Here is a 13,305-nt window from a genome sequence, read left to right as displayed (position 1 = left end):
CTCCGCGCGATTAAGGCCGGTCCGCGAGAAACGAGGCTGAAATTGCGCTGCGTGCGGCTAATTAAAAAGTAACGCGCCACGGCTCACGTAGCGCGGACGTGCAGGCGCATAATGCGCTCGCATTTTCGCGTGCGACCGCCGATGCGCGTCGTCTCGCTTCATTTTGATACTCGGCGAACCGTGATATTCCGCGATGGCGAGCGCCCGATTAACGAAACGAGTGTAAATCATCGAGGCACGTGCGAACCGTCCCCATGTACAGCTTACTCGAGCATTTCGCTGGTAGATTTAATCGCCGGAGCAATTTATTTATTCGCGCGCACTCGCACGCATAGATCTTCCTTTGAACGTTCTCTTCACGCCGACTGCGTGAAGTTTTCATGAAATCCGCTATCACTGACAAGAGTCGTCGCGAGACATCGGACGTTATTGTGTACGATTGTTGGAAGAAATATCCCACGCTGCCGAGGAGGATCCAAGTGTGCGCGAGTCGTCTTCCGGTACTCGCTAGCGAAATAGCGCGAGTCAAAAGGCGCCGGTCTCGCGCGTCAAGGAATCACTTTGTTAAATCGTCCGTTGAAATTAATAACGACGAATACGGCGCGCACCGAATGGCCGTTACTCGCTCGTTCGAAACAAACGGCGCATTATATTAATGGATCCTAATATTCGTGCAGGCGACACGTTTTAATTAACGTGGACAATAATTAGTCGAAATCGCGGTGCATCGATCCGCGTAAATCGGATTACGCGGGGCGCTGCGCGAATTTTCAATGGCCGGTAGAGTCGTAGCGGACGAGAGACGGCCGATATTGGGATATCGATAGATGAGAAAGATTCCTCTGCGGACTTACGCGCGCATATCCATCAACAATTATCAGGACGGCGGACGTTCCAGCAGAAATGTAATTAGATTGCCGCGGAAAATCCTCTGGCGAGTCGCGGATTGAAATTATCGTCGGACGGTGCGACATCGATGCCCGCGCGAGCCGGCGCAATTTACGAACAAGTTTACGAGGGTTATCTAATTACACGTGATGCATACCGAGAAACAACAGCGAACGATAACAATACCATTTCCCCGGGGTCGTTTTTTCCTCACGGAGTGAAGGTGTAAAAGGCGTTCCTTTCGTGAAACAAAATAACACTCCGTCGTTGCGGCTTTTGTTTTCTGATTTAAGCTGGCGTAACCGTATCAGCAAAATATTATGCTGAATAATGCATTGAATGCACAATCGCGTTTTTGCGCCGGTGCATCGAGTTACCATCGCATTACAGCTAATTGTAGTTTGCATTAATGACCGGCCATTTTAACTCGCTCGTTCTCGCGAGAACGAGCTAACAAATATTGAGTGGAAGCATCTGCGAAAATTAATATTTATATTTGCCTGTCGGCGCGCGCGCGTCCGGAGGTCTGCTTAAAGAGCAACGGCTAATCGCGTTTCGCTCGAACATGCATTTTCGTTAAACAACCATTGACCCCGAACGAGCAATTAAACGATATAATTGATTCATCCGCGCGGCGACCGATCAAAATGTCCGGGGAGTAATAGCGTCAAGAAGCACGAGAGTAAGGCGACATAAGGTTTTCGTTTGCACAGCGCGCGATGCTTTCTCGGCCGTCTAATGAAACACGATCAATCACTCGCGATATATCGGACGATAAAATCCTCCGCACAAATTTATATGATCGGTAGCGTGCGCAACGCTCAGACATATATTTCCGTCGCGAGACAATAGCTGCAATAAATACCACGCGATTCAGGGTGATTCATTATTTCGGACGGACTGTGTCAGTCTCTTTGTTCCTCCGACAGTGTTTTCGCGCTCCGCCTTGAAAAACGTAGTAGTACCTGTCGTCGAATAACAAACATCCGGCTTCGGTCCCGCTCGAGTACCTCGTTAACCGTAACGAGGCTGCTCGAAATTTTTGCTTAAATAATTAACGCTCCCATTACGTATTGTTTGCGATCTCGGGCGAAAACGTTAGTCACCGCGGCAACCGCGAACGAGGCCGCCCGACGACTATCACCGTCGCGACGACGACGAGGAGGACGAGGAAACACGAGACTCTCCAGGCCCACAAAGAGCACAGAGTTACGAGGAGACGCAGGAGGAACGTATAGCGAGGGCCGGGAGGAGGGAGTAGGAGGGTGAGAGGGCAAAAACCATCTTCCCGGTTTCTCCGTTTAGCCCCCCGATATATCCTCATCCGCACGAATGTTCGCGCCACTCGGCTCGCTCTCTGGACTTTCGGCTGTATCGACCGGCCCTAAAACATCCCTCCCTTTCACTCTCCAACCTCGAACGACCCTCCTGCCGGGTGTTCCACCTCTGTCTGCGCTCTCTCCCTCTCGCTCCCGGGGGCTGATCGACCGCGTTGCTTTCATCGTCTCAGGCTTTTCCACGGAGCCCTCAAGCTTCCCTTCCCTCCCTCCCCGCCGCCAGGACGTAGCATTTAGGTTCACCCTCGGTGAGTCTTCGCGGGAGACGCAGCCCCCTTCGGCGACCCGCCTATATTTTGTATTACCGGGATTTACGCGCGAGAGAGCCTTGTAAACGGGATATGCGCCGTGACGTTGCACGTGTAAACGCGTGGGCGTCGTCGAGGGGGAAAGAGATAACGGCCGGGGGCGACCTGCATGCGTGTGCATCCGCGATTTCGGACGTAGGGAATTCCGCCGCATTGAACGCGCGCGTATCTGCCTTTCACGTACGTATGCGCTGCATAACGCGCGCGCCAGGAGAGAGATAGCGCGCTGACGTCCAATATAATAGGGATATATGCACTCGGGGATACGTCGCCGATTCAACGTGACCGCTAATATATTCGGATTAGAATCTGCTTGGAGGCTCTTTCTCCTCTTTTTCGTCGGAATGCAGCCCGCTGTATACGTTTCCGCTCGCTCACGTCTCGCGGAGGATCCGTAAATGACACGGACGAAATGTGTCGTCCTCCCGAGAGAGACGAGTCTGCTTGATTCTACTCGACTTCGCCTCGAGTGAGGAAGGTTCGGTGTCGGGAAAAAGCCCGATGAAATGATTCGAGCGAACGATCGCGGATAAAAGAGGCCACGCGATGATTCGTCCGCGATAAGACGGTGATTGCGAAATGACGAGCGCGCCTTAATTATTCCTTATTNTTATGCCGCGCACGGGAGCCGTGTCTTAAGTACTTTGTCATCGAGTGGCTTGCGCGCAACAGTCTGTCACTGTACGCGTATCCCCGGGGTTAATTTACGACGCAGTGGAACGGCAGAGCCGCTACGGCAAGATAAATTACTTTTGCGCAGCCCGGTATAACGTATCGCCTACCATGAACGGGACGTTTCTTTCGCGGCGACGCGCGAAGAATTTCGCGCGAGAGAGAGAGAGAGAGAAGAGAGGAGTAAATCCGCGCGAGCTGCGACGTTGGGATAGTAGATACGACATCGAGCGTAATGTACTTCCCGTCGGGGGCCACGACGAGCAAAAAGAGTAACGAAATGGAGAACGACCGTCCACACCTGCAAACACACTCCCACACACATCACACAGTACACACGTACGCAACATCGCCTCGAATCTCTGGCACGACTTGTCGCCGCCTGTTGCTGTGCACGGATGCTTCCTCCGCGATGTTTCCGGTAAGACGGTGGTTGTTTCAGTCGCCGTGCATTCGGAATCAAGTAGGGTTGTCACGTCTGACCGAAAGAAACGCGGACGTGTCCCTCGTAATTTGCCGTTTCTTCTCGCCGCATTCTCGCGCCCGTCGATTTATACTCCGCTGTTTCGCGACTCTCTCGCTCCTCCCGCGATCAGAAATTCCTCCGAGGCGGGATGAAGAGAGTAACAGCCGAGCCGCGAGGTATATATTTTTAAGCGCGAGTCTTAAAATTCAGGAGGAACGACGCTGCGAATTTCAACTCGGTTCTCGCCTCCTCGGATCAATGGCGGATTAACGAGCTATTGCCCGGCCCGAGTAGTCGCCGGTGAGACTCGGAGCGCAGCTCGGGACGATAAATTTCATGGCTATCTTAACTTAGCTCTCGAGGAGAACTGTAAACTACCGCCGGGCGGGAGGGAGAAAAAACAAGCAACCGACGATAGTCGCGAGCTAATCGCGGGAAAATTATCGGAGCGCCGCCGAGCGTGGCGAATCGAGAGTATCTCCCTTTCTCTCTCTTTCGCGAATAAATTGATTTTCATTTCGATATTTTCGCCCGTGACGTTTCTGCTCGTTACGTCCGGCCGATTGAGCAGCTTCCGCCCGATCGCTCGGACGAACGCGCGTTAACGCATACGTATACGATAAAGCGATCATTATTCCATCGAGTAATTTCCCTCAAAAAGAAGGAACAATGAAAGAGGGAGAGAGGGGAGAAAGAAGAGAAAAAGTAGGGAGGAAGGAGGGAAGAAAAAAAATGATTGTAGATTAAATCGCGCCTCTCGTTGATATTCAACGAACGTCGCGTGGCTCTCGCGACGAAACCAAGTCCACCGAGCGATCTTTTTTACTCCTCCGCGACGAAGCTCCCCCTCCCTCCTCCTATGTATATATATATATATATATATATATGAGCAGCGTCGTTGACTTGCGGCACCGTCGCGGCAAAGACAGCGGAGCGTAAGGCGCGTATCGGGTAAGCGTCAAAAGCTCGCGGCGACTCGTCGCAACAGCGGGTTTCTCCGACAACTCGGGTTTCTCAAAGTGGCGACGTCGACGCGACTTCGGCTCGCGTTTATTTCGTTAATGACGACAGCGTGCGCCGCAGATTAATGAGGCCGGTGCGGCTGACGACGTGGCGACGCGTCGAATATCGACGAGGGCGAGCGAACGAACGGACAGACGGACGGATGGCGGGTACGCGCGATCTGTTCCTAACTCATATGGCTCTGTGAGTTACGAGGCCTCGAAAATGGACATGGAGAGCACCGCCGTCCGGAGGATCATCGCGATTCGAGAGCATACGAAGCGATAGGGCATACATCATATCGTCCGGTCGACAGCCCCGGTGATAGCGCGCGAGCAAATATCCTCGAAGCGTCTCGCGCGAAAAGCGGCGAATCGCGAAAAGTCTGCACGACGACTCACTCACCTTCTTCAGGTCCTTGCTGGCGTCGGCGTCCTCGGCCTTCCTCTTCTCGGTGATCTTCGGCGCGGGGACCGCGACCGTCGCCTCTCGCAGCGGCTTCAACTCGACCTGCAACGGGAACGAGCGCACATTCATTATTCTGAGCTCGCGTTTCACGCCTAGCCGAGCTAACGACGCGCCGTTGGCGCGACTTTAATTGTATTTTCGAAACATCGTTGGAAAACCCGTTCGGAGCCTCCTTTTAATCATCGGCTCGCGCCGGTAAATCGCGACGGTTCGACGGGAGATGTCCGACAATACGCGCGGCATTATCGGCCATTGTGCGCTATCTGGATGTCGGCGTTGATGTTGCCGCGCCCGCCAAAAGCTCGGACGCATCGATTTATGGTAATTCGGTTAACTCGTCTCTATTTTACGCGCGCGCGTTTACGTCCCACATACTAATCCGGCGTTAATGGAACGAGTAAATACAGAGCGGAGTCGCCGCGACAGAGGTTGATTTGGCGCCTGATAATTCGACACCGCTGCGCTCCGGTAATGACCTCGCCCCCCCCCTTCGATCCGGCCGAAACGCGAAAGTACAGGCGAGACGGGCGGAAGGATAATCAACACGGTCGAAATCGTTGGGGTCCACGGCGAGCCTTAATCGGTATTACGGAACGAGGAGGTGGACGAGTCTGGACCGCTTTTGAAAATCCGTCCGTCTCGCGACGGCGACGCGCTCGGTGAGCCGACGACGGACTTCTGTGTTTTCGCGCACGTTAATATCATTTGGTTCCCTTAATTAAATTAAACGCCACGGCGACGTGAGGCATGTTCCTTCAGGCTTCGCCCGCCTTCCACTTGCCGCGTTTAAAGCGAAGCGAGAAAGAGAGAGAGTACGTCCCGGGCGGCGAGCGGAAAACAAAAAGATCGAGGATAATTGCAGAAAGTGCAGTTGAAACGAAGGGAAAAAAAAAGACTTATGGAGTACGTGGGGGAATAGTAGAAAAGCTTCCCGAAGCCCGCTATTCTTCCTCGAAAATGCAGTTGAACCGAGGGTTAACGCAATTGCGTCGCGCAATTTGCATAACGACGAATTAACGAGATTACATCGCGCGTCCTATTAGCCGCCCGTAATTCTGTCACTGAGATATCCAGATTACGCAGAAGAGGAGACCCAGCGCGAGACTTCAGCCCGCGCATTCTGCGAATAACACACGGTACTTCGTCGAAGGAGCCTCGAGGACGGAAGGGAACGGGAGAGAGACCGAGAAAGTACACGCGAAAGTACAAGAGACCACCGACACACAGCTCAGACGCATTCCTTAAAAATCGGAAGAGATGCTAAATAAAGGAATACTCGGTGCTCATCAAATATCCACCGGACTGATACAATCTGTCCGTAAATCGCCCGACCATAATCGCATCGAGCGACGTATTTCGGAAGCTACGCGAGGTTACGCGCATTCAATTCGCGGAGGGCATTCCGTCGCGATATTATCGATAGCGCGATCCATTGAATCCACCGCGCGCGGGCCGAAATTCGCGAGTGGACGCGAATCGAGAGAGCAGTTTTCCCAGCGTGTATCAATACACTCGGCCGACAAATGTCAGCGCGATTCGGCGGTCGAACCGACGAACGAACGAATTGCGTCCGCATGGCCGACATATCGAGTCGAAATCAAAAGATCGATCGGACACGCGGGTATTATTTCGCAAACGGATCGCCGCGCATTCGGCGCGAATGAGGCCTTAGGGTCGCTAGGGTCGCCCCTGACAACGCCCTTGCCTGCATTGCGGTAGCTCTTTCTCTCCACCCTGCGATATCCTTCCACCATAACGCTCGAAAACGCCCTGAGAAAAGGTACGGGCGAGCCGATGAGCTCTCGAGGAGGGGAGCCCGTTAGGTCGAATCGCAAGCGTAATCCTCGAAATCGCGAGATGCTCCGAGGAGAAACGTAAAAAACGACGTCGCGGAAAAGCGTCGCCTTTCATGTCAGGACGCGCGCGTTCGTCGGAGTAATTTATGTTCGTCTCGAGTTCTCTGCGTCTCGTGCGCGCGTCTCGCGCTCCGGTTCGCGAAATTGGCTTAGTTCTCTCTCTCGTGGCGATTCGTCTCCCTTAAAATAGCCGAAAACGCGGCAAACGAGACCGAGGAGATCCCGTCGCCGTGCGGTACGTGTGACGTCTTGCGAAGACGTGTGTGCGTGGGGAAGCACACGCTGCTGTACGTTCGAGACTTCCTTCGTTGCCGGTGGGTCAACGAAAAAGATGACGGATAACCGCTCGAGACGTCGCGCCAAATTTCTTACCTCCGCTAAGCTCGGCCGGACGCGCCGGTCACGTTAACGATAGACTTTCCGTCTGGCGAGCTTCTCGCTCGATGGAAATCTCGAGCGGCTAATTGCGAAGACACTCGAGTTCGGAAATCAGCTTTACGAGGAAATCTTCGACGGAAGATTGACATTCGTATATAACGACCATGTAACGAGAAGCCGGTTGCATTGTGCGCCCGCTATATTTATCGATTTACCCCTGGGAGACGATTCCCGAGGTAAAGCGACCTCGTTGTCGCCGTGTAAGCGCGCGCGCGCGCGCGTGTGTATTTATGAATAAATCCGAGAACACAGAAGTCGCGACAAAAGGGGAGCGGCGCTTTTCTTCGGAAAACGGGCCAACCATCGGGGATTCGTCCATCCCGGTCACGTCACCGACGATACATATATAATCGAGAGAGCGGACCGCCTCTATTCAGAATTCGCTCCGCCGCTGGAACTCAATTTATCCGTTTATCGCGCCCCCCGAATGGACAGCCGAGGTAATACACTTCGGAGTCATTAACGATAACTCCCTACACTTTGTGCGCCGTCGAAGCCGCGAATTTTTCACGAATTTCCGCCGCCAAATTGCCACGTTTATCGACTTTGCGACACGCAAAATAAGAGAGAGAGAGAGAGAGCGTGCGTTGTTTTCGAAATTCACCGCTCTGTGACGCCGTGTTATCGTGTATATTATATTAACTATAGCGAGAGCGTATGAATATTCAGCGACCCGCAGTTTCTCGTTGTACTATGGCCGGTGTGCGCCGCGATTCGCCCCGTGAAAACGCTTCTCACGCCGATGATGAGAGGAAACGCGCCGCAGGATGTGGGCTTGTTTTTAGCCGGACGCTACTTCTCTCATCACCCTCGACTGGAAGCCGGAAAGCCAGAAACTCACTCGCTTCTCTTCGCCGCCTTGGCGACTCGCAATTAATCGAGCGCCGGTCGATGTTTAATTCGCAATTACCGTTCGGCGTCTAAGCGCCGGCTCGCATTATTACGCGTTATAACCGCGTCTCTCGACAGGTGCGCGCGCGCGCTATGTAACGTAACCACTGATTGACGTTTCCGGCGACCACCTACAGGAACAACGAAGAAATTGGGAAACGAGCGGCGCCCTGGAACGGTCGTTACGTCGATTACAGCGACGAGATGAATCATACGAGCGAGCGAGCATGATAGCTTCATGGGCGCTCGAAGGCGCGCATAATCGACTTGATGACGGCGAGATCGTCGATTAATTAATTAATTAATTCAATGCTGTCGACGGCACTAAAAGAATCGGCGGTCGGGGCGGAAGGGAAAAACGCGTGAATTTATAAAAGTGTACAAAGCGACGGCCACGCGAGTTATCGCTCAACTCGTCGCAGCGCTCTCGAGCGCAAAGGCCCAATTTTTCCGCGATCGGTCTGGATAGAAAAAAACAACGCTCGCCGGGTATCATCGAGACCGGCGTTAATTAATAGTCGCGCCGCGTAAACGGCCGTTCCATCGACAACGGCGGCAATAATTGCCGCTGGCGTGACAACGATTTATCACTCTCGCCGCGCGAGTATTTCGCCGCCGCGGCCGTCGTTAATCACTATCACGAAGAAGTATCTCGATACTCTCCCCGCGAGTCGCAACAATGCTATTAATTACGAATTGCTTACGAATATTAGGTCGCGCCGCCGAGATATCTCGCAGTGGACGCAAGAGCGTTAAACTATACACTACCGAGCGAACGAACGCAAACTTCCGTTGCTGCGATTTGGAAAATGTGCACGCCATAATGAACGGGCAGATTTGCTCGTGAGATGCCTTATCAAGGAAAGCGTTCGTGCACGCTTAAGCGCAAACATTTACACATTCGCTGTCCGTTCGTTGTTTGCTCGCTCAATGTATACCCACTTTTACGTGACGCAATGCAGATTTTGGAATTGTTCCCCCTTTAGAAACCCTTTCCTTAAAACATCGGCAACTAACACTAGTCGATTACGCGTGCAAACACATCACGAATTTCTCATAGGCGCGCGCGCGCGAGAGAGAGAGAGAGAAAGAGTAGTCCTCCGCAGACGGATTATATTCGCGTTAAAGAAGACAAGCCATTTTTCCAAGAAATCATTTCAGAAAGCATCCGCCTGGCAATGTGTCAAAAAAGAACGGAACGGCGCGTCGTATATTCAGCAGATACGCCACCGGCGTATAGAAGGCAGGGTGCGGTCGCGCGTGAACGATAAGCGTTATCGCGGCCTGCGAATAATCCATCGGCCCCGAGTAATTCGCTGCGAGCGGGCTAATTAAGCGAGAAAGCGCGCGCGTACCGTTACCGCGGCATATTAAATTGAAGGAAAAACGGCGTGACGCGGGGAATACGCGCTTGTCTTCGCGTCTACCTCCTTCAAATCCGAGAGCAAGTCGGAGCAAAGCGAGCGTGGGAAGTGAGCGCGCCGGTATGGGCGGAAGAGGCGGCGGCGTTGGTCGCGACTTCGTTAAGCCCGGGATGCCTCATTTCCTAATGGACGCGGCACCTCGCCTGTCTTCTCCGCCTCATTTTCTCCGTCTCTGCCCGCCTGCTCGCGCTTTCTGCTCTCTATCCGCCGGTTAAATACCACCGGCGAGCGCGAAAGGGCGAAGCTTTGTTAAAGCGCCGCTTGATAAGCGTCCTCCGCGCCGCGGACGATTCCGGACCGACGATGCCGGTGTCTCTCTCTCTCTCTCCACGGTGATTGCCTTACGTTTCGGTTTCTCTCCCCGGCGATCCCGAATCGACTTTTGCTTTTCGGCGACGGAAAGCGAAACGAAACTTCGACAGAGTTCGCTCGTTCTCCATGTCGGTCGGAAATGAAAAGTTCTTTTCGGGAACCAAGTGGAAGAAAGCCGACGGACCGGGTAACGTCTTGTTCTTCGTTTAATTTCCGTCGGTGTGGCCAATGGTCGACGGGTTCCAACAGCAGCTCGAGAATTGGTCGACGCGGAATTATTCAACGTAAGAAATTGGCGACTCGCGACGAATGAGCGAGGAATAGCAAGTTGCTCGGCCATCTCGCAGGGCGTGAAAATTTCTCATTGCGAAGACAGCGCTTGTCTTATCACAATGCGCGCGATTCTGGAGTATAATATCGCGATAAATCAGCCGGCAATAAGGGCAAAGGACTATCGTTGCGCGAAAATTTCCTCGTTGCGAGCTCGCAATTTGCCAGACGGCACGCGACCACTCGCTCGCCATTACAGTTCATTGAATTGTCGTCGCGGCGGTTACGATCTCGCAAGACCGACTACAATGTTTGATTATCCCGGTGTAATTCACCGTGAAAGCTGCGGTTTGCATTATTAATGCACGCGTACGGACGAAAATTTCACGGAAGCTCGGTCGCAAACATCGCTCCGAGAGCATTGTCACTCGAGCGGACGCACATTGTCCTTTCGATGCAGGCGTGGGCGCGTTTTGATCACCGGCGTGATATTTCGTCGCGTATATAATGTCTCTGTCGCGTTAAATGAACGCTTCGACGGCTCACAAAGCGGGAGGCACTCTTTCAACGGGAATTATAATTAATATCTCTCTCGACCAGGAAATATACAAAATACTCCAAGCGAAATTCTTCTCGGCAGATGCAAACGAAAGTCCGTTTCTTTTTTGCCAGAAACGCGCGACAGCGTTTGTACCTTACGCGTCAAAGTATCCGGCGATATTCAGCGTGCAAACAGCAAACATCGCTCTCGAATATATTTTGCCGAGACCGCGTTAAAACTAGTTCACACAGCCGGGGTGGTGTAACGAAGTAACGTCGCGCGCGCTGCAAAATATGCAGACGCTTTAGTCGCGATATAAGTCTTCGGGACAGTTTGACCTTTCGCGAACACGCCGACCAGCCCGGCATAAAACTGAAACTGTTTTATCAATACGAAAACGGCGGCATCGCCGAGAGAAAGAGAGAAAGAGAGAAGGGGATGAGGGCGAAATAAAAAAAAATGTTAGCTTCTCGACAGGGTTGTACGTAGCCCCTTTCTCCCTCCCTAGCCGTATTTGCGGACGCGAAACGCAATTTGCAAGTCAGCGCTAATTTATTTTCACCGCGAGCAGGGTTTCCGGGGAACTTCACCGGCTGAAAAGCGAGTCCCGACATCGTCGCCCATCACTCCGCACGGAATCGCGGAGTTTCGGAGCGCACACCGAACAGCAGATGCACTCTCCAAGTGACAAACTAAACACCACAAAGCGATACAATCGCTGCGGTTCGTGATTATCGAGGTATACCGCGTTCGCGCGACCCGGAGCTTGCCGGAATCCGCGATCCGATTTCAGTTGACATCGCAGTGCGCGAACACGAAACGAGCAAAACTTCCTCCCCCCTGTCTCTCTCTCTCTCGGCGTGATCGATAAATTAAATGGCGATCGGTCGTGAAACTAAACTACCAACGGGCGTGTACGTCCCGATCTCTAATAATTTTGCGGAATATCCGAAAGCGTAGAGAATCGACTCGACGATATCGCGGAATCGCGGACGCGCTTCCGTGGAATTTCGCGAGGAAGCGCTCGCAAATTTCACGCGCGTTATGAGCGTTTGCCAATCCTCGGCACGGCCGTATCACGTTGGCTCGTAAAATATACAAAAACAAAACGTTGGCGGCTTAGGTGCCCGGCTACCATAAATATTTCCCAAACGGCTGAACGATCCTCGCGTGCACACGCCCCGAGTGGCTTTCGAGAATCATACAGATGCATAAAGTATATCGATATAACCAGGCGCATCGGGCCAGAAGATACAAAGGCGCCGTATATTTTCACGTCCGATGCAGTTAACTTAATCAAAACTTATTGAAACGCTCAAGCAACGTTTTTACCGATGATATTTCGCGAACACGTGATAAGTGAGATTTTGAATTTTACATCGTGCGTCAACGATCACATTCGCACACGTGAATGTCATGTTTAATACTAATCGTTTCTCGACGCTGAGCGATCTCTCTCTCTCTCTCTCTCGTCCCGAGAAATCGACATTATTATTGTTTAAATATCTATCGATCTCGTCTGTAACGAAAACGCGTCCCAGATCGAGCAAGATGTTAAACTTGGCGTGCCTTCGCGCAATCAAACGTTTCCACTTTAATACGAGTCTACGATATGTGCGAAAGTTTGTCGTGACTGCGCGCCAGCTATTATGGCAAAAATTATTTTGCCTCATCGAACACCGACCACGTAGCAAAGAGAGAACTATTTTTCCCGCTCGGATGTGCAAGACCGTCCCCCACGCGACGCGGAATAACTCGCGTGTGAAAATTCGCGGAGATAAAGACAATCGCGCGAATATATATATAAAGAAGAAATTTATATATATATATATATATATATATATATAAAGAAGAAATTTAGACACGGCGCACGTGCTGGGTGAGTAACCGCCGCTTTAATTGAATTATACCGGGATCGCGAAAAAAACGAGGTGGCACAGCGGCGTAATGAATACGCGACACGCAACGCTCTGTGATCAGTAACACACCCTTCTCGAGCTACACACAAACATACACACGTATGCACCGTACACACTCTCGATGTATAACGGAATATGTAATAAAAGAGAGTAATCAGCCGCGGACGCGTGCAATTTTTCCCTTCACGGCTGAGCTGGACGAGCGAGCGACGTCGCACGCGCATCCCAACACGACGACGCTGATAAAACGGGGATGTGGGCGCGACGAGCAGTTTTCGGGCATCGGTGACGCCGGCCGGAGGCAACGACAAGATTAATTAAAGCGCGAATAACGAGAAAAAAATGGCACATACCGGCGGGGGTGGGAGAACGGAACGACCGGCCGACACGCGATGTCCTTTTGATCGGTCTCTGCACTCCCTTTTTGCGCGCCTTCTCGTCGTCTCCGCCGAGGAATCGGGCAAGACGAAGAAGAGAAGAGAGAGAGAGAGAGAGTAAATGAGAGGGGGGGGG

General features: G+C 52.4%; 1 protein-coding gene across 4 annotated transcripts in view; it reads right to left on the bottom strand.

Moving 5' to 3' along the window:
* Positions 1-13,305, bottom strand: part of LOC106743475 (RNA pseudouridylate synthase domain-containing protein 2-like) — a 106,400-nt gene that overhangs the window by 32,789 nt on the left and 60,306 nt on the right. For all 4 annotated transcript variants that reach the window (XM_014617340.1, XM_014617339.1, XM_014617341.1 and 1 more), the window contains one exon: positions 5,079-5,183. In XM_014617340.1, the coding sequence (XP_014472826.1) occupies positions 5,079-5,183 (105 nt within the window). The remainder of the gene's footprint in view (positions 1-5,078; positions 5,184-13,305) is intronic.

This window comes from Dinoponera quadriceps, unplaced genomic scaffold (assembly GCF_001313825.1).
Source record: "Dinoponera quadriceps isolate SergipeBrazil2010 unplaced genomic scaffold, ASM131382v1 scaffold1069, whole genome shotgun sequence".
Classification (NCBI taxonomy): Eukaryota; Metazoa; Arthropoda; class Insecta; order Hymenoptera; family Formicidae; genus Dinoponera; species Dinoponera quadriceps.
Note: the sequence above shows the minus strand (reverse complement) of the source record. Positions and strands in the feature narration are given on the sequence as shown.